The following is a 13,037-nucleotide window of genomic DNA, read 5'->3' on the forward strand; positions in this document are numbered from 1 at the left end:
TTGATAAGGCTTGCAAGCATCAACTCAAACTACTGGTTAATCGGTCGAACGATTATCCGAGTAACCGGTTAGGCAAAACTGTACGATTTGACAACACTAGTTTTTACACATCTATTTAAAACCAAATAACTGCAGCTTTAAACAATGTTTATCAAATAAATTTCATTTTAGATGAATAGCAAACATTTCAAAAGTGTTATGACTGAAATTTAGGGCAATCAGTCAAAGAATTCTTAAGAAATACTTCTTTTAAATCATGTTTTCATTCAGGAAATTAGCCGAAAATCGTTGTCTGTTTTTCGGTCCTTTGCAGTAAGTGCCGAAATTTTGTCCAAGTTTTAAAAATAATCATATTTGTTAAAATAATATAATTTACTGGCATATTTCTCCATTTCACCCATCCTTTGATGTTTTACACCTCAAACTCATAAAACTGCGAAATTGTGTCCCCGGCGAATATGAGCACCCCACTCTGTATACTGAGTTAAGCCTTTTTACAGTTGATCGTATGTTGACAATGTGATGTTACACCACTGTTCTAGACTAGCGGATGGTTGTGGGCTAAAAAAAACATGCGTGCCTGTTCAAACTCGAGGAGACGGCCTGTTATTTATTGGATGTCTTTGTTTCATATCTCTCATTTAAAAAAATCTTGAATCGTATTGTTTTACATAATGCCGTTTGTTTTCTCGTTCGAATAGTTACACATTTTTCTTGTCGAGGCCTTTAAAAGCTAACTATACGGTATTGTTTTTTCTCATTGACGTATAACTTATAAACTGGGACCTATAATTTTTCAATTTTTTACTATATGCAGTGATTTTGATAATTTTTAAACTGACATTTTCATATCTAAAGAGCATGACTGAGCGTGAAATTTTACACATTCGATTATAAAAGGTAACAACCAAATCAGGAAAGTCTATAATAACTTTATAATAAGTCATGATAGACAGTCTCTAACCAAGCTTACCGTACTGAATATAGTACGTACTGTTCCTTCATATTTTACCTATACCACAAATTCCTGTTCTGTATACCTATCTATTAAATTTTAGTACTCTGACATATACTGGTTTATAATTGGATGGAGAGTTGTCTCATTGGCACTCTGGCATAACACATATTATTGGCACTCTGGCCTACCACATATTCTAATATCAAATCACTATTTTCTCTAATGCAGAGCGCTTATCAAGTACATACGAATTTACAGTTCCTTTATTTGATCAGATCGAGAATCGAACCCTCAACGTAAGACACTCCAAGTCAGTTTTTGTACTCAAACTACAAAAAAACAACCAATCAAAATGCTGGATTTCCTGTTTCAATCATGGTTTTTATCATGCTCCGAGCACTGAGCAAAGTTTTCTGACTTCGAGTCATTTCCATGCGACAACCCTAATACACGCCATCCAGTTAGTCCTAATGACAAAATAAACAAAAACAGAAAAGCCAATGAGACTATAAACTAGAGTTCAAATGAAGTGGATGCAAGAAAATGTAGGTCACCGTCGGCCTTCAACACTGATCAAAACACATGCACATGGATACAAAAGGCCCGATATTACAAATGTAAAACAAATAAAAACAATAACAGCAGGCTTTATGACAAAATTATAACAACAAAAAAGAATATGACTGGTCACGTTATTACTGGTGATTATAAAAATTGTCAATAACACTTCTCTTCCAAGCGTGTCCTCCAAAAGCCCGATTATCGCGAGCTTAAATCCATCAATTGGAAAAACAACTTCAAAATAATGATGGATTCAGACGAAGGTTACTAGTATGCCAGGCCATGGACTAGAAGTAATATATAATCTTACCGAATGGGCTAAGACAGTAAGGTCGTTGGTTCACATATGTGAATTTCGGCTCTGGTCCAAATGTGCTAAGAAAATGTCTTACCTCCATGACAATATTATGTTGTTTTACCCTCATACAAAGCCCTAAAACAACATAATTTTGTGTGTAAATAACTTGCACTGATTGACAAAAAAAAATCAGTATTCACAATGGAAACTTAACATGTTCTCCACGACACTAACGAAGGAAGAAATCCTGATTATCACAGGTCCATGTTTCTTTGGGCCTGTAATCAAAGACGAAAAGCCGGTTCATCCTTCGCTGTATTTCATACCTAAATTACAAGTGCTACGACGAATTTTTCTTCTTCTAAATCAGAAATATCAATGTTATTAGCAACGAAGGCCGGGCTTCAAAGTTATTGTGAAACTACCTACAATGTACTACAGTGGCGATGCGAATAAGATAATATGGACTCTAAATAGATCTAAAAATATACAATCAATGTCTCTAGACTCTTGCAATACCTTTTACACAAATATTCCTTTTTCCAAACTAAAAGACAAATTTAAAGATCTAATTGGTCGTGCTTTGTATTACAATACAGAATGGCAAATTAAGATATCTGAAGATATGTACAAGTTTCTTTTCTTACTAAGGGATAAGTCATCCCTTGTAAAAAAAACCTACTCTGATTCAAACAAAAATTTCTCTGATTCTGACATTATCACAAGTCGCTTGATTTCCTGATTGATAACACAGTTGTCCCGTTGGAGGATGTGTTTTATGACACAAACAATCGGCATTACAATGTGAATAATTTTTATTCAAGACAATATGAGTTAGATGCTTTATTTCTCATATAGATATATTATAAACTATACAAACCATTTAAAAAAAATAATCTAGAATTGTATCGTACATGTAATTGTGTATGTAAATTTTATGCATCAACGGTAAGTACTTTATATGAGTTTACATATTATTTTCATTTTCGAACAATATAATAAAAGGAAATCTTATTTTTTTATATACATTTTATATGAACATAGAATTTCGGAGTTTGATTTTCTGCACTGTAGAATTAAATGCATATGGCTACATAAAAAATGGGAACAAAAAATAGCTATCCTTCGATTTTCGATTTTTTTCCCATCCTATTGTCGCGAATTTTTGTCATCGAAATTCGTAACGAACAGGGGTTAACGTTCAACCAATGGCAAAAATGTTTTCCCATTTTTAATGTAGGGTCTAAATTTTTGTTTTTTTTTCCTTGTATGGTCGGTAGATTTAAAAATTGGAAGATTTTCTGTCTTTAAAGAAAATATTCTGTTAAATGTCATGCAAAGGTGAATCCTTAGATACGAAACCACTTTTAAAATATCAAGGTGTGTCCAGTAACTGTAAAAGTATAGATTTTTTTTCCGAATTTGAAGAAGGCGCCATTTTGTCTATTTTTCTATTACGTCTTTTGGTATTCTATATTTATGAGTTGTTTCTATAAAAATCTCCACCTCTATTTTTTTTTATACTTTCATATAATAATCTTTGGTACAAAATGTATTTGTTATGAAATAATAGGCACTTCAATCGAGTAGAAATGGAGAACGATCATCTTTTTTTTGTATGTCCCAACTATGCGGGCGTGATCCTCCTTTGACCTTGTTTCTGAAGTACACGATAGCTTTTCATCTATCGAAAATAATTATCCACTAAAACATATTGAAACATAACAAAATAAACAAGAATGTGTCCTCAGTACACGAATGCCCCACTCGCACTATCATTTTCCATGTTCAGTGGACCGTGAAATTGTGATAAAAACTCTAATTTGGCATTAAAATTAGAAAGATCATAGGGAACATGTGTACTAAGTTTGAAGTCGATTGGACTTCAACTTCATCAAAAACTACCTTGAACAAAAACTTTAACCTGAAGCGGGACAGACGGACGAACGGTCGAGCGGACGCACAGACCAGAAAACATAATGCCCCTCTACTATCGTAGGTGGGGCATAAAAGAAGATGTGGTATGATTGCCAATGAGACAACTGTCCACAAGAGACCAAAATGACATAGACATTAACAACTATAGGTCACCGTACGGTCTTCAACAATGAACAAAGCCCATACCGCATAGTCAGCTATAAAAGGCCCCGATAAGACAATGTAAAACAATTCAAACGAGAAAACTAACGGCCTTATTTATATAAAAAATATTATATAAAACAATGAACGTAAAAGAAATAGAAGAGGAGGAAGAAGAAGATGCTTTATTTCCATAAAATGGGCTCACAAGGAGCATAATATAATATCATGTAAATATGTCACACATAAACAAACGACAACCACTGAATTACAGGCTCATGACTTGAGATAGGCACATACATAAATAATGTGGCGGGGTTAAACATGTAAGCGGGATCCCAACCCTCCCCCTAACCTGGGACAGTGGTATAACAGTACAACATAAAAAGAAATATATTTTAAGACATCAATACATTTTAGCTACTTTTGATATTTGTACTGGACAAGCAAGCGAACCAAAGATATTACTTTAGCAACACTCTCACTGCAATCGGCTGTAAATGTTACGTTTTAATAGTTTTTAAAGGGGCACTATCTAAGAAACATATATAAAAAAAAATTGAAAGTTTTTTTGGTTCAATCATGAAAGTGAAATAATAAAATAATTATTCGCTTATAGCTGCCAGTCTGTTTCAATTTTGTCAAAATAAGATAAGAAAAATGGATGATTTATTATTCACTTGCAAGTGAATAATTCTATCTCATTGAATCCGTATTCATGTGATCTTCAATAATACCCTTTAGCTGCACTAGGTGTCAAATTCATCAGGGACTTTCTATAGAAAATCCCTGAATTCATATTCACCGATTTGACTTTAAACTTTTTCATATATCTCGTACCTCAGTAGTGCCCCTTTAATTAAGAGTTGTGTATTTATATTTTTAATAAAATGTTTGTCCTTAGATTTTTTTTCCTAGGAAATAAGTCAGCCAGTCAAAGAGGCTTGATGCACTTTCTGATGATAATAGTCTATTCTGAATCATGAAAATGATTTTTTTAAATCAAAATTTAAGTTTGTTTCTAACATGAAAGAAAAATTTAACGTATTTACAACTTTAACAGATGTTATAAAATAGGTTTGGTAATTTTTATATACACAATGTAGATTGATTTTTCAAAATTGAACAGACACTGATAAGTTTTGCCACTGTTTTACTCTTATTGAGAAGTTCTTTTTAAATAGTTTATCAATTGATGAAAGGTCCGGGAAGTCATTGTGATGTAAAGTTTGTATAGCTCTCGAAGAAGTTCATTACGGATATCGCTATATAATTTACAGTTATTCATGAAGTGGAGTTCGTCTTCTACTTCCCTTCTGTCACAAAATTTGCATATTCTTTGTTCAGCGGGAATATTTCTGATACGCGCCTTTTCAAGTTCAGGGGAAACGTTTCACATCGCATTCTTGACAAAGCTGATCTTTGGTTTCTGGAGAGACATTTTTTTTCAGATATTCTTCCGTCGAGAATTGTGATTTTATAAGTTTGTATGTTCTGAGTTTTGGCATATTTTGTACACGTTCAATCAATGACAAATGATGACGGTCTTGTAAATAGTTTTTCATAGTGCCCAACACATGAGGGATTGATCAACTGAAAGCGTTTTCGGGTGTCATAATATAATTAAGTCCACATGCATGATTCTATTATTGTTTTGGAGTTGTTAAACCATTTTTTTTTGTTAGTATCGTTTAGAAATTTCCTGGTCCAATAGAAAAACCTTGTGACACAAACGAGAGTCAGGTATTCTGATCAACCTGCACATTAGGCACATAATATTGCATTGTGTACTAAGAAAAACCGGATACCATCCCATCTCTCCCATTATAGCCGGTAGAGGAGTAGCCATACCAACACCAAGAAAAGTCCTTCTTGCACGATATTGGAGTCTCTCGATAGAGAATCATACCGTTTACAGCCTCATACGCCGGATGCATATTCTATTATTGTAGAAACTGTAGAAAAAAACCACTTTTGTATATGTAGCGCAGTCCATATTGTCCATTTCATAATATTTCGAAGTCAGTGAACCAAGTGACCTGCTCCCTATCATGTCATTTACATGCCTAGGTAAAAACGTCAATGCCCTTTATTTCAAAATGCAAATATAAATGTAATGTAAGGGACGACATCAAAAGATCGATGTAGGATAAAAAAAAAAAACTTAAATTGGTCAATCAATATTTTCAATTTAAGTTAAAGAGGAGGGGGGGGGGGGGGTCAGTGAAAAAAACCTATGTGAATTATCCTTAATTGAACTTTTGATGTCGTCCATAATGTAATATTGTTTAAGAGTTGTGTATATAGTTTTTTTTTTAAATTAAATATGTCCCGAGACTAAGTTTTCCTAGGACATCATATCCATGTCATTTCCATGCCTATGTAATAACATCAATGTTCTTTATTCTAAAAGGAAAAAGTTATTGAATGATTTTTTTCCAATTTTTATTACCTCAGAAAATATGTTAATATTTTGGTTGTTTTTTTCTCAGAAAAAAATATGAGAAGAACTAGTCGGCTTCGGACTATTTACGCCACTTGTCAGTATGCCCTTAATAGAAGGTATCTTTTGGGTGTAAGCGTGATGTAGGATTGGCTGATTTTTTTACAGCGTGACACGTGAAAGTCGCAAAAACGGGGAACGAAGTCCAGTGGTACACTGCCGGGAAATTGCATTGATGCGCTATCATGGTAACGAGAAGCGGGATACGGGATTCCCACTAAAGATCTTTATTAATTGTGAAAACTAAGATGGTCATTCTTAAATAAATATCTATTTAACTATACTACCCTTTGAAGGTACCGAATTTCAGTGAATTCGAATATATTTAAATATGTTCCTTTTTTTTAGCGGCTAAACTAACTTGACAAATTTGGAAGGTCCCCCTTTTCCCCCTTTTTTTATTTAGAAACGTCGCACGCTACTGGTGTTACTTTGGTGAAATCACGGACACGACACATTCATCTTGTTAAATTTTAAACATAAAAAATAAAATATATAAAGTGTTGTATATCCTTTTAAAGCTTTTAAACTCTTCTTTCAGATTGTTGCAATTTTGTATATGTAACAGACCATTTTCATCAATTAAAACTCAATAAAACTTTTAGTTTGCAATATAATTTCCTTGTCCCGCGTTACACTTTTAGTTTTGTGAAATTCTGATTACCGTAAAACACATATATTTTTTTTTACCAAACGATATAAAAGTTTGTCTAGAACAAGCAATTTATAAGTAGGCGATGACTTAATGTCGATTTTTCTCTCTCGAAAAGACGGAAATATGAAAAAAAGCGATCAAGATGATACAAATTATGTGTCCCATGCGCGCAAGGTTGCCGTAATTTTTTTTAAATTGTCCCAAAAAAGGGAATTCCAGAGCAATCCCCATGTCGAAAGTAAATAATTCTTATACTAGTATTTTGTACAAAGATCACACTTTCGCCTCATGCAATAATCAGGAATTTTTAAAACAAATTCTTTTTATTCGAGTTGATTAGCAATGTCCGACATTTTGTCCCCTTCAAACCAAATTAAACGTAGGGTTACGTTTTCTGTTTTTCGATGATGTTTATTTAATACAGTGCCATTCGCTACATAAAAATCATTATCATGGATAAAAGTACAAACATTTATCTCTATTTTGATATTAAATTCCCATAAATTATGTCTAATATACGAGATATCAGATAAAACTAAAATGTCCGATACAATGTCCCCACATACGATTTTGACGTTATTTAATAAAATATGCTTCTAACGTTCCGTCTAACTGTCATGATTGCGGGTTTCACAGACGATTTGGAATACGGCTGTTTTATTTAGTTGCTTAATAAGAAAACTTTAAAATTAATGTTGTATGTTGAAGCTCTTTCGATTCATAAAGAAGGGGTGGGGGAGAGAGATTTCCTCGCGGAACTGAAGTGTTTTCCGGACTATAATAGTCGAATCCGCTAAAATACAAATTAATGGAAAAACAGCTATAATAATTGTTCCCGCTAATTCCTTTGCATATATTTGTGCAGAACTGCAATGCTAGATATGCCGTAGACGACTCCTTTCACCTTGCCATTCTGAAGTGGAAAAATAAATGCATTTGCAGTGCATAGTGTATCCATAAAAAAAATCGATTGCCTTTATAATTATAGTGTATAAAATTTTTAAATGGTTTCACTTCAAGTTACTTTTTTATTTTTAATTTGTTAATAAAACTAAAGCTAAACATTTTTTATCTAAGAAAAAAAATTAGTCTTTTCTTAGGGAAAAAAATCAATCCTTTATATAATTAAATGTAAAAAGACTAAGTCATCTGAACAACATGCATTCCAACGTTTTTATTTTGTCTTACGTCTTTGAGTGTGTAACGTTAGGTGACACCAGTATCGTGCGACGTTTCTATAGATTCCTCGCCCACCACCCGTTGTGCATAAACATTACAAGAAGTCTCATTCAAAATTTTATTAAAGGAATGAAGATTATTTTCTAAAGCTAATAGAAAAAGGGAAGAGACCATCCGCTTGAATCACGCAGGTGCTTGCTATGCGATCTAACCGTACGTTATGTCAAGAGGGGTTCCGAATGCTCTAATTAGCATACACACAGCAACAATGAGAAGTAAATGGCGCAACCAAGTCTAACAGTAGGGAAAAACCAGGAAAATGCAATAAGAGAATCGATGAAAACTAATGGAAACATTCAATTTGGTCTGCAGGTTTGTTCGTTGAATTCTTTCAGTCATATTTTTAGCATGACAACTGCCAATTTCGGTTCTTTGCACATGCTGCAAACTGTCGTATGCTCGTCTGGTCAGAAACGCATTTCCTTTTCAGAAGAATTTCATTAAAAAGAAAAGAAAACACTGACGTCTGTCAAGTTACATAGAAATTTTACAAGTATTGATTTGTTTTTTTAATTTTTCATTCATATTTTCTTGTTAAATCAGGGTATTCAGGTAATTTGCTTTTATATCTTGATCGTCTGGGTTTCCCGTAAAAACGAATTTTTCATTATTTACCAGTTTACGAGATTAGTATTTGTTATGATCATTGGGCGATGTGTAAAAATTCGCTTATTTATATGAGGTAAAGGTAAAGTCTATCTGATAAAAAAATGAACAAAGGGACCGAATGACAATACAGTTTTACTTGACCTAATTTATTACGTCATTTGTATTTTAAATTTAAATTACCCCAGCTGGTGCAAACGTGGTATTCTCTTTCTTACTATGTTTATTAATAAACAAATTTAAGTTACAAAAAATAATTATTCACTTTAAACAAATTACTTTTTTTCTTTTCTCAAATTGTCAAAGAAATACAGACTATTATTGCTTTGATTGACTGCCAACAGTGAGGTCATGCACTTGGGGTCATGGCTGATCAGCTGTTTTCCCATATTTCCTATAGATACATAATACACAACTCAAACATGTCAAAGAAAAATAATGTCTTAAAGAATTCAAGCAAATCACTTTTGTTGTTTGTTTTATTAATCATTGAAAATGTTTGATGAAGTGCATATATATAGATCTATACATTCTGCTGAAAAAAAAAGTAATCACTAGCAGATCTAGAAACTTTAAAGTGGGGCCCACTGACTGTCTAAGAGGGGGCCTGCTCCAATCACACTTCAGTGATTCCCTATATGAGCAACCAATTTTTTTTCCCTAAAAGGGGGTCCTGGGCCCCCACGCCCCCCTAAATCTTCCTCTCTACTAATAAGCAAACAAGTTTTATAATAATTTTTTTGGGACTTTATTTTATTTTCAGAGTGTACATATGATGTAGACATTAACATTGATGCTACAAGGGTATTATCTTGACCATTAAATTGAAAAAGGGAGCATTTTTTTAAGGCCAAACTATCATCAACCAAAATGTAGATTTTTTCTCGCACAAATTAAGTGAAAATTAAAATTGTGAACATGCAAATTGTTCCTCTGATAATAATGGAATGAATAACATGACCAATAAGGGCTAAGGCCAATGAAAATTTTCAAGTGGATTTTCATCCATTTTTTTGGGGGAAAATAGCATTTACAGAAGGATTTAAATTTTATTTTTTTATTCATCGAAAAAACAAAAATTGTTTTTCAACAAATGGTCAGAATTAAACAAATTAACACCAAAACTGTTTTTTATAGATAGTTTTTAGTAATAAGATCAAATACCCCAAATACCGGTCCCAGGGCCTTTTAGCATCAGGGTAATGCGTTGGTGTCTGAAGTGGTTTTCACATAGATTATGTTGAATAAATGGATGTGATGCTTTAATTTTTAGAAACAAGATGGCATTTTTATTTCCCCTGTTTACCAGGATGCTAAATGAAACATCTAGGGAGAACACTTCCCCCTATACCTCCCACCTATAAAAATCCTCCTCTGAGAAGGTCTTATAGTTATAATCTAAATTAATCTCATGATGTTGAAAGATGGTCTTATCTTTTTTTATAGGTTCCAGACCATTTTGCAAGTTCAGATTTAATGAAATCAACAGAAGAAAGTAGGTCATTGAATTTCAATTTTCTTGGACCAAACCAGTCAAGTTTTGACGAGACACACAGAAATGGACAGGTAACAATTAATGAAGGAAGATATGCCTGTCATTTTTAAAAAAATGTTTCAAATATTTCCACGAAGGCATTTGATGTCTATTTCAATAATTATTGCGGTATAGGAGTAATGATATTCCATGCATTAAATAAAAGCATGATTGAGCAGGAACATTCATGTCTTCAGACACATTTTGCTCTTATTTACAAATACAGGTTGTTATATTTGTTTGATATAGATTTTATATTGTTTGTTCTCCTGTACCATTCAATATTGGTTTCCGTTCTCTCACTTTAGTTTGCATCAACCAAATGTTATGAAACTTATACACAATGCTTCATATAATATCACCACTTAACACTGATCAAGTTCTAGTTTATGTGGCATCACTTTCTCTGTTCTCTAGTAATTTCCCTTTTTCATTGAATAAAATAGTTGAATATATCATTTTACACACTAACTCTTCCTTTCACAACCAAATGTTTTTAAACTTATAGACAATGCTTATTCAAAGTTGTTATCAACAAACACAGACCAGGGTACTTTCATCGTTCTTGTTTTATGCGGCATAATGCCTCTTTATAGTTTCAGATAAAATAAATTAAAAGTCAATATGTTTGAATTAGTACAGTGCATTGACTTTTGCAGGCATCTAGTTGTGTCCCATAGACACATTCTTTAAATTTTTCTAACTGAACTATACAAGGGGAGATCATTCAAATAACAGAATTTTGTGAAGAAATGTTTAGAAAATCTAATTTTTGAAGCAAAAGAAAAACCAAACCAAAACAAAGCATCGTGACCCCTATTTATTTTTTTGTGTTTTTGCTTCAAAGCAAAATAGTTGAGCTGAAATAGTTTTATCTTTTTACATAACATGTGGAAAATAAAGTCTATAGAACAAAACTGTCAGCAGCAATATTGATAGCAATCTACAAATAAATCAATCATTTCAGCAGTTATTGCCCCTTAATCACAGTTTTAAGGATTTTTTTCTTTTTTTGCCTATTAATTTGAAAACTTTATCAATATAAATCATCTATAACAGACGGATTTAAACTCGGTCCAGCAAAAATTATCAGCAAGACTGTTGACAAAGCTTTGACAAGCACAAGCTCCCATTCTACAAAAATATTCTTGTTGCAATGTACATTTTATGTTGTATCAGGTTTTACAAAAATATATACAAGGTAAGCTATTTCTTAATGCTTAAATTCTGCAAAAGTGCTTGCTGTTTTATAATGTATACTAGAACACACCCGCGAAATCGCGGGCATTTAGAGCGTGGTTGAAAGTATGTGTTGTAGGAGGAATTTTGTAAAAGATTTACTGACTTGTGAATTTCAGGAAAAGTATCAGAAGTAAAAGGTACTTGGGGACAGGAAAATGTTTTTTTTTAACCCTCCTTCTTTATTTCCAAAATTCCTATTTTTTGTTTTCTATTAATTTCATTATGAACATACATGTAGTATATTATGAACATTCAAGTCAGGGGCTTGTAATTCAGTGGTTGTCGTTTGTTTATGTGTTTTATATTTTTTTTTCGTTCATTTTTTGTGAATAAATAAGGCTGTTAGTATTTTCAATTGAATTGTTTTACATTGTCATTTCAAGGCCTTTTATATCAGACTATGCAGTATCGGCTTTGCACATTGTTGAAGGCCGTAAGGTGACTTTTCAATGTTAATTTCGGTGTCATTTTGGTCTCTTGCGGAGTGCTGTCTCATTGGCATTCAAACCTCATCTTCTTTTATTGTAAAAAACTTAATGACTGGAGAATTTCAGAAAAGGTATCAAAAGTTCAAAAGGTAATTTGGGACAGGGTAATTGTTTTTCTAGCCCGGATCCTCTTTTTCCACAAAAGAAATCCTTTTTGTTGAGCCTTTCGACTTTAGTCGAAAAAGCGAGACTAAGCGATCCTACTTTCCGTCGGCGGCGGCGGCGTCCACAAATATTCACTCTGTGGTTAAAGTTTTTGAAATTTTAATAACTTTCTTAAACTATACTGGATTTCTACCAAACTTGGACAGAAGCTTGTTTATGATCATAAGATAGTATCCAGAAGTAAATTTTGAAAAAATAAAATTCCATTTTTTCCGTATTTTACTTAAAAATGGACTTAGTTTTTTCTGCTGGGAAACATAACATTCACTCTGTGGTTAAAGTTTTTAGAATTTTAATAACTTTCTTAAACTATCCTGGGTTTGTACAAAACTTGGACAGAAGCTTGCTTATGATCATAAGATAGTATCCAGAAGTAAATTTTGTGAAAAAATAAATCCATTTTTTCCGTATTTACTTTTAAATGGACTTAGTTTTTCTGCGGGGAAACATTACATTCACTCTGTGGTTAAAGTTTACTTTCTTAAACTATCCTGGGTTTGTACCAAACTTGGACAGTAGCTTATTTATGATCATAAGATAGTATCCAGAAGTAAATTTGGACTTAGATTTTCTTCCAGTTAACATTGCATACAGTCTGCAGTTAAAGTTTTCAAAACATTTATTAGATTCATTAACTATCCTAGATTTTTACCAAACTTGGACAGAAGCTTCTTACAATCAAAAGATAGTATCATGAGGAATATTTTTA

General features: G+C 32.7%; 1 protein-coding gene across 1 annotated transcript in view; it reads left to right on the forward strand.

The window, feature by feature from the left end:
- Positions 1 to 8,466: 8,466 nt before the first annotated feature.
- LOC134707048 (uncharacterized) overlaps positions 8,467 to 13,037 on the forward strand; it is a 28,917-nt gene continuing 24,346 nt past the window's right edge. The window contains exons 1-2 of the mRNA XM_063566531.1: positions 8,467 to 8,605; positions 10,346 to 10,465. Coding sequence (XP_063422601.1) covers positions 8,513 to 8,605; positions 10,346 to 10,465 — 213 coding nt within the window. The 5' untranslated portion in view covers positions 8,467 to 8,512. The remainder of the gene's footprint in view (positions 8,606 to 10,345; positions 10,466 to 13,037) is intronic.

The sequence above is a fragment of the Mytilus trossulus genome, chromosome 2 (genome assembly GCF_036588685.1).
Source record: "Mytilus trossulus isolate FHL-02 chromosome 2, PNRI_Mtr1.1.1.hap1, whole genome shotgun sequence".
In the NCBI taxonomy this organism is placed as follows: Eukaryota; Metazoa; Mollusca; class Bivalvia; order Mytilida; family Mytilidae; genus Mytilus; species Mytilus trossulus.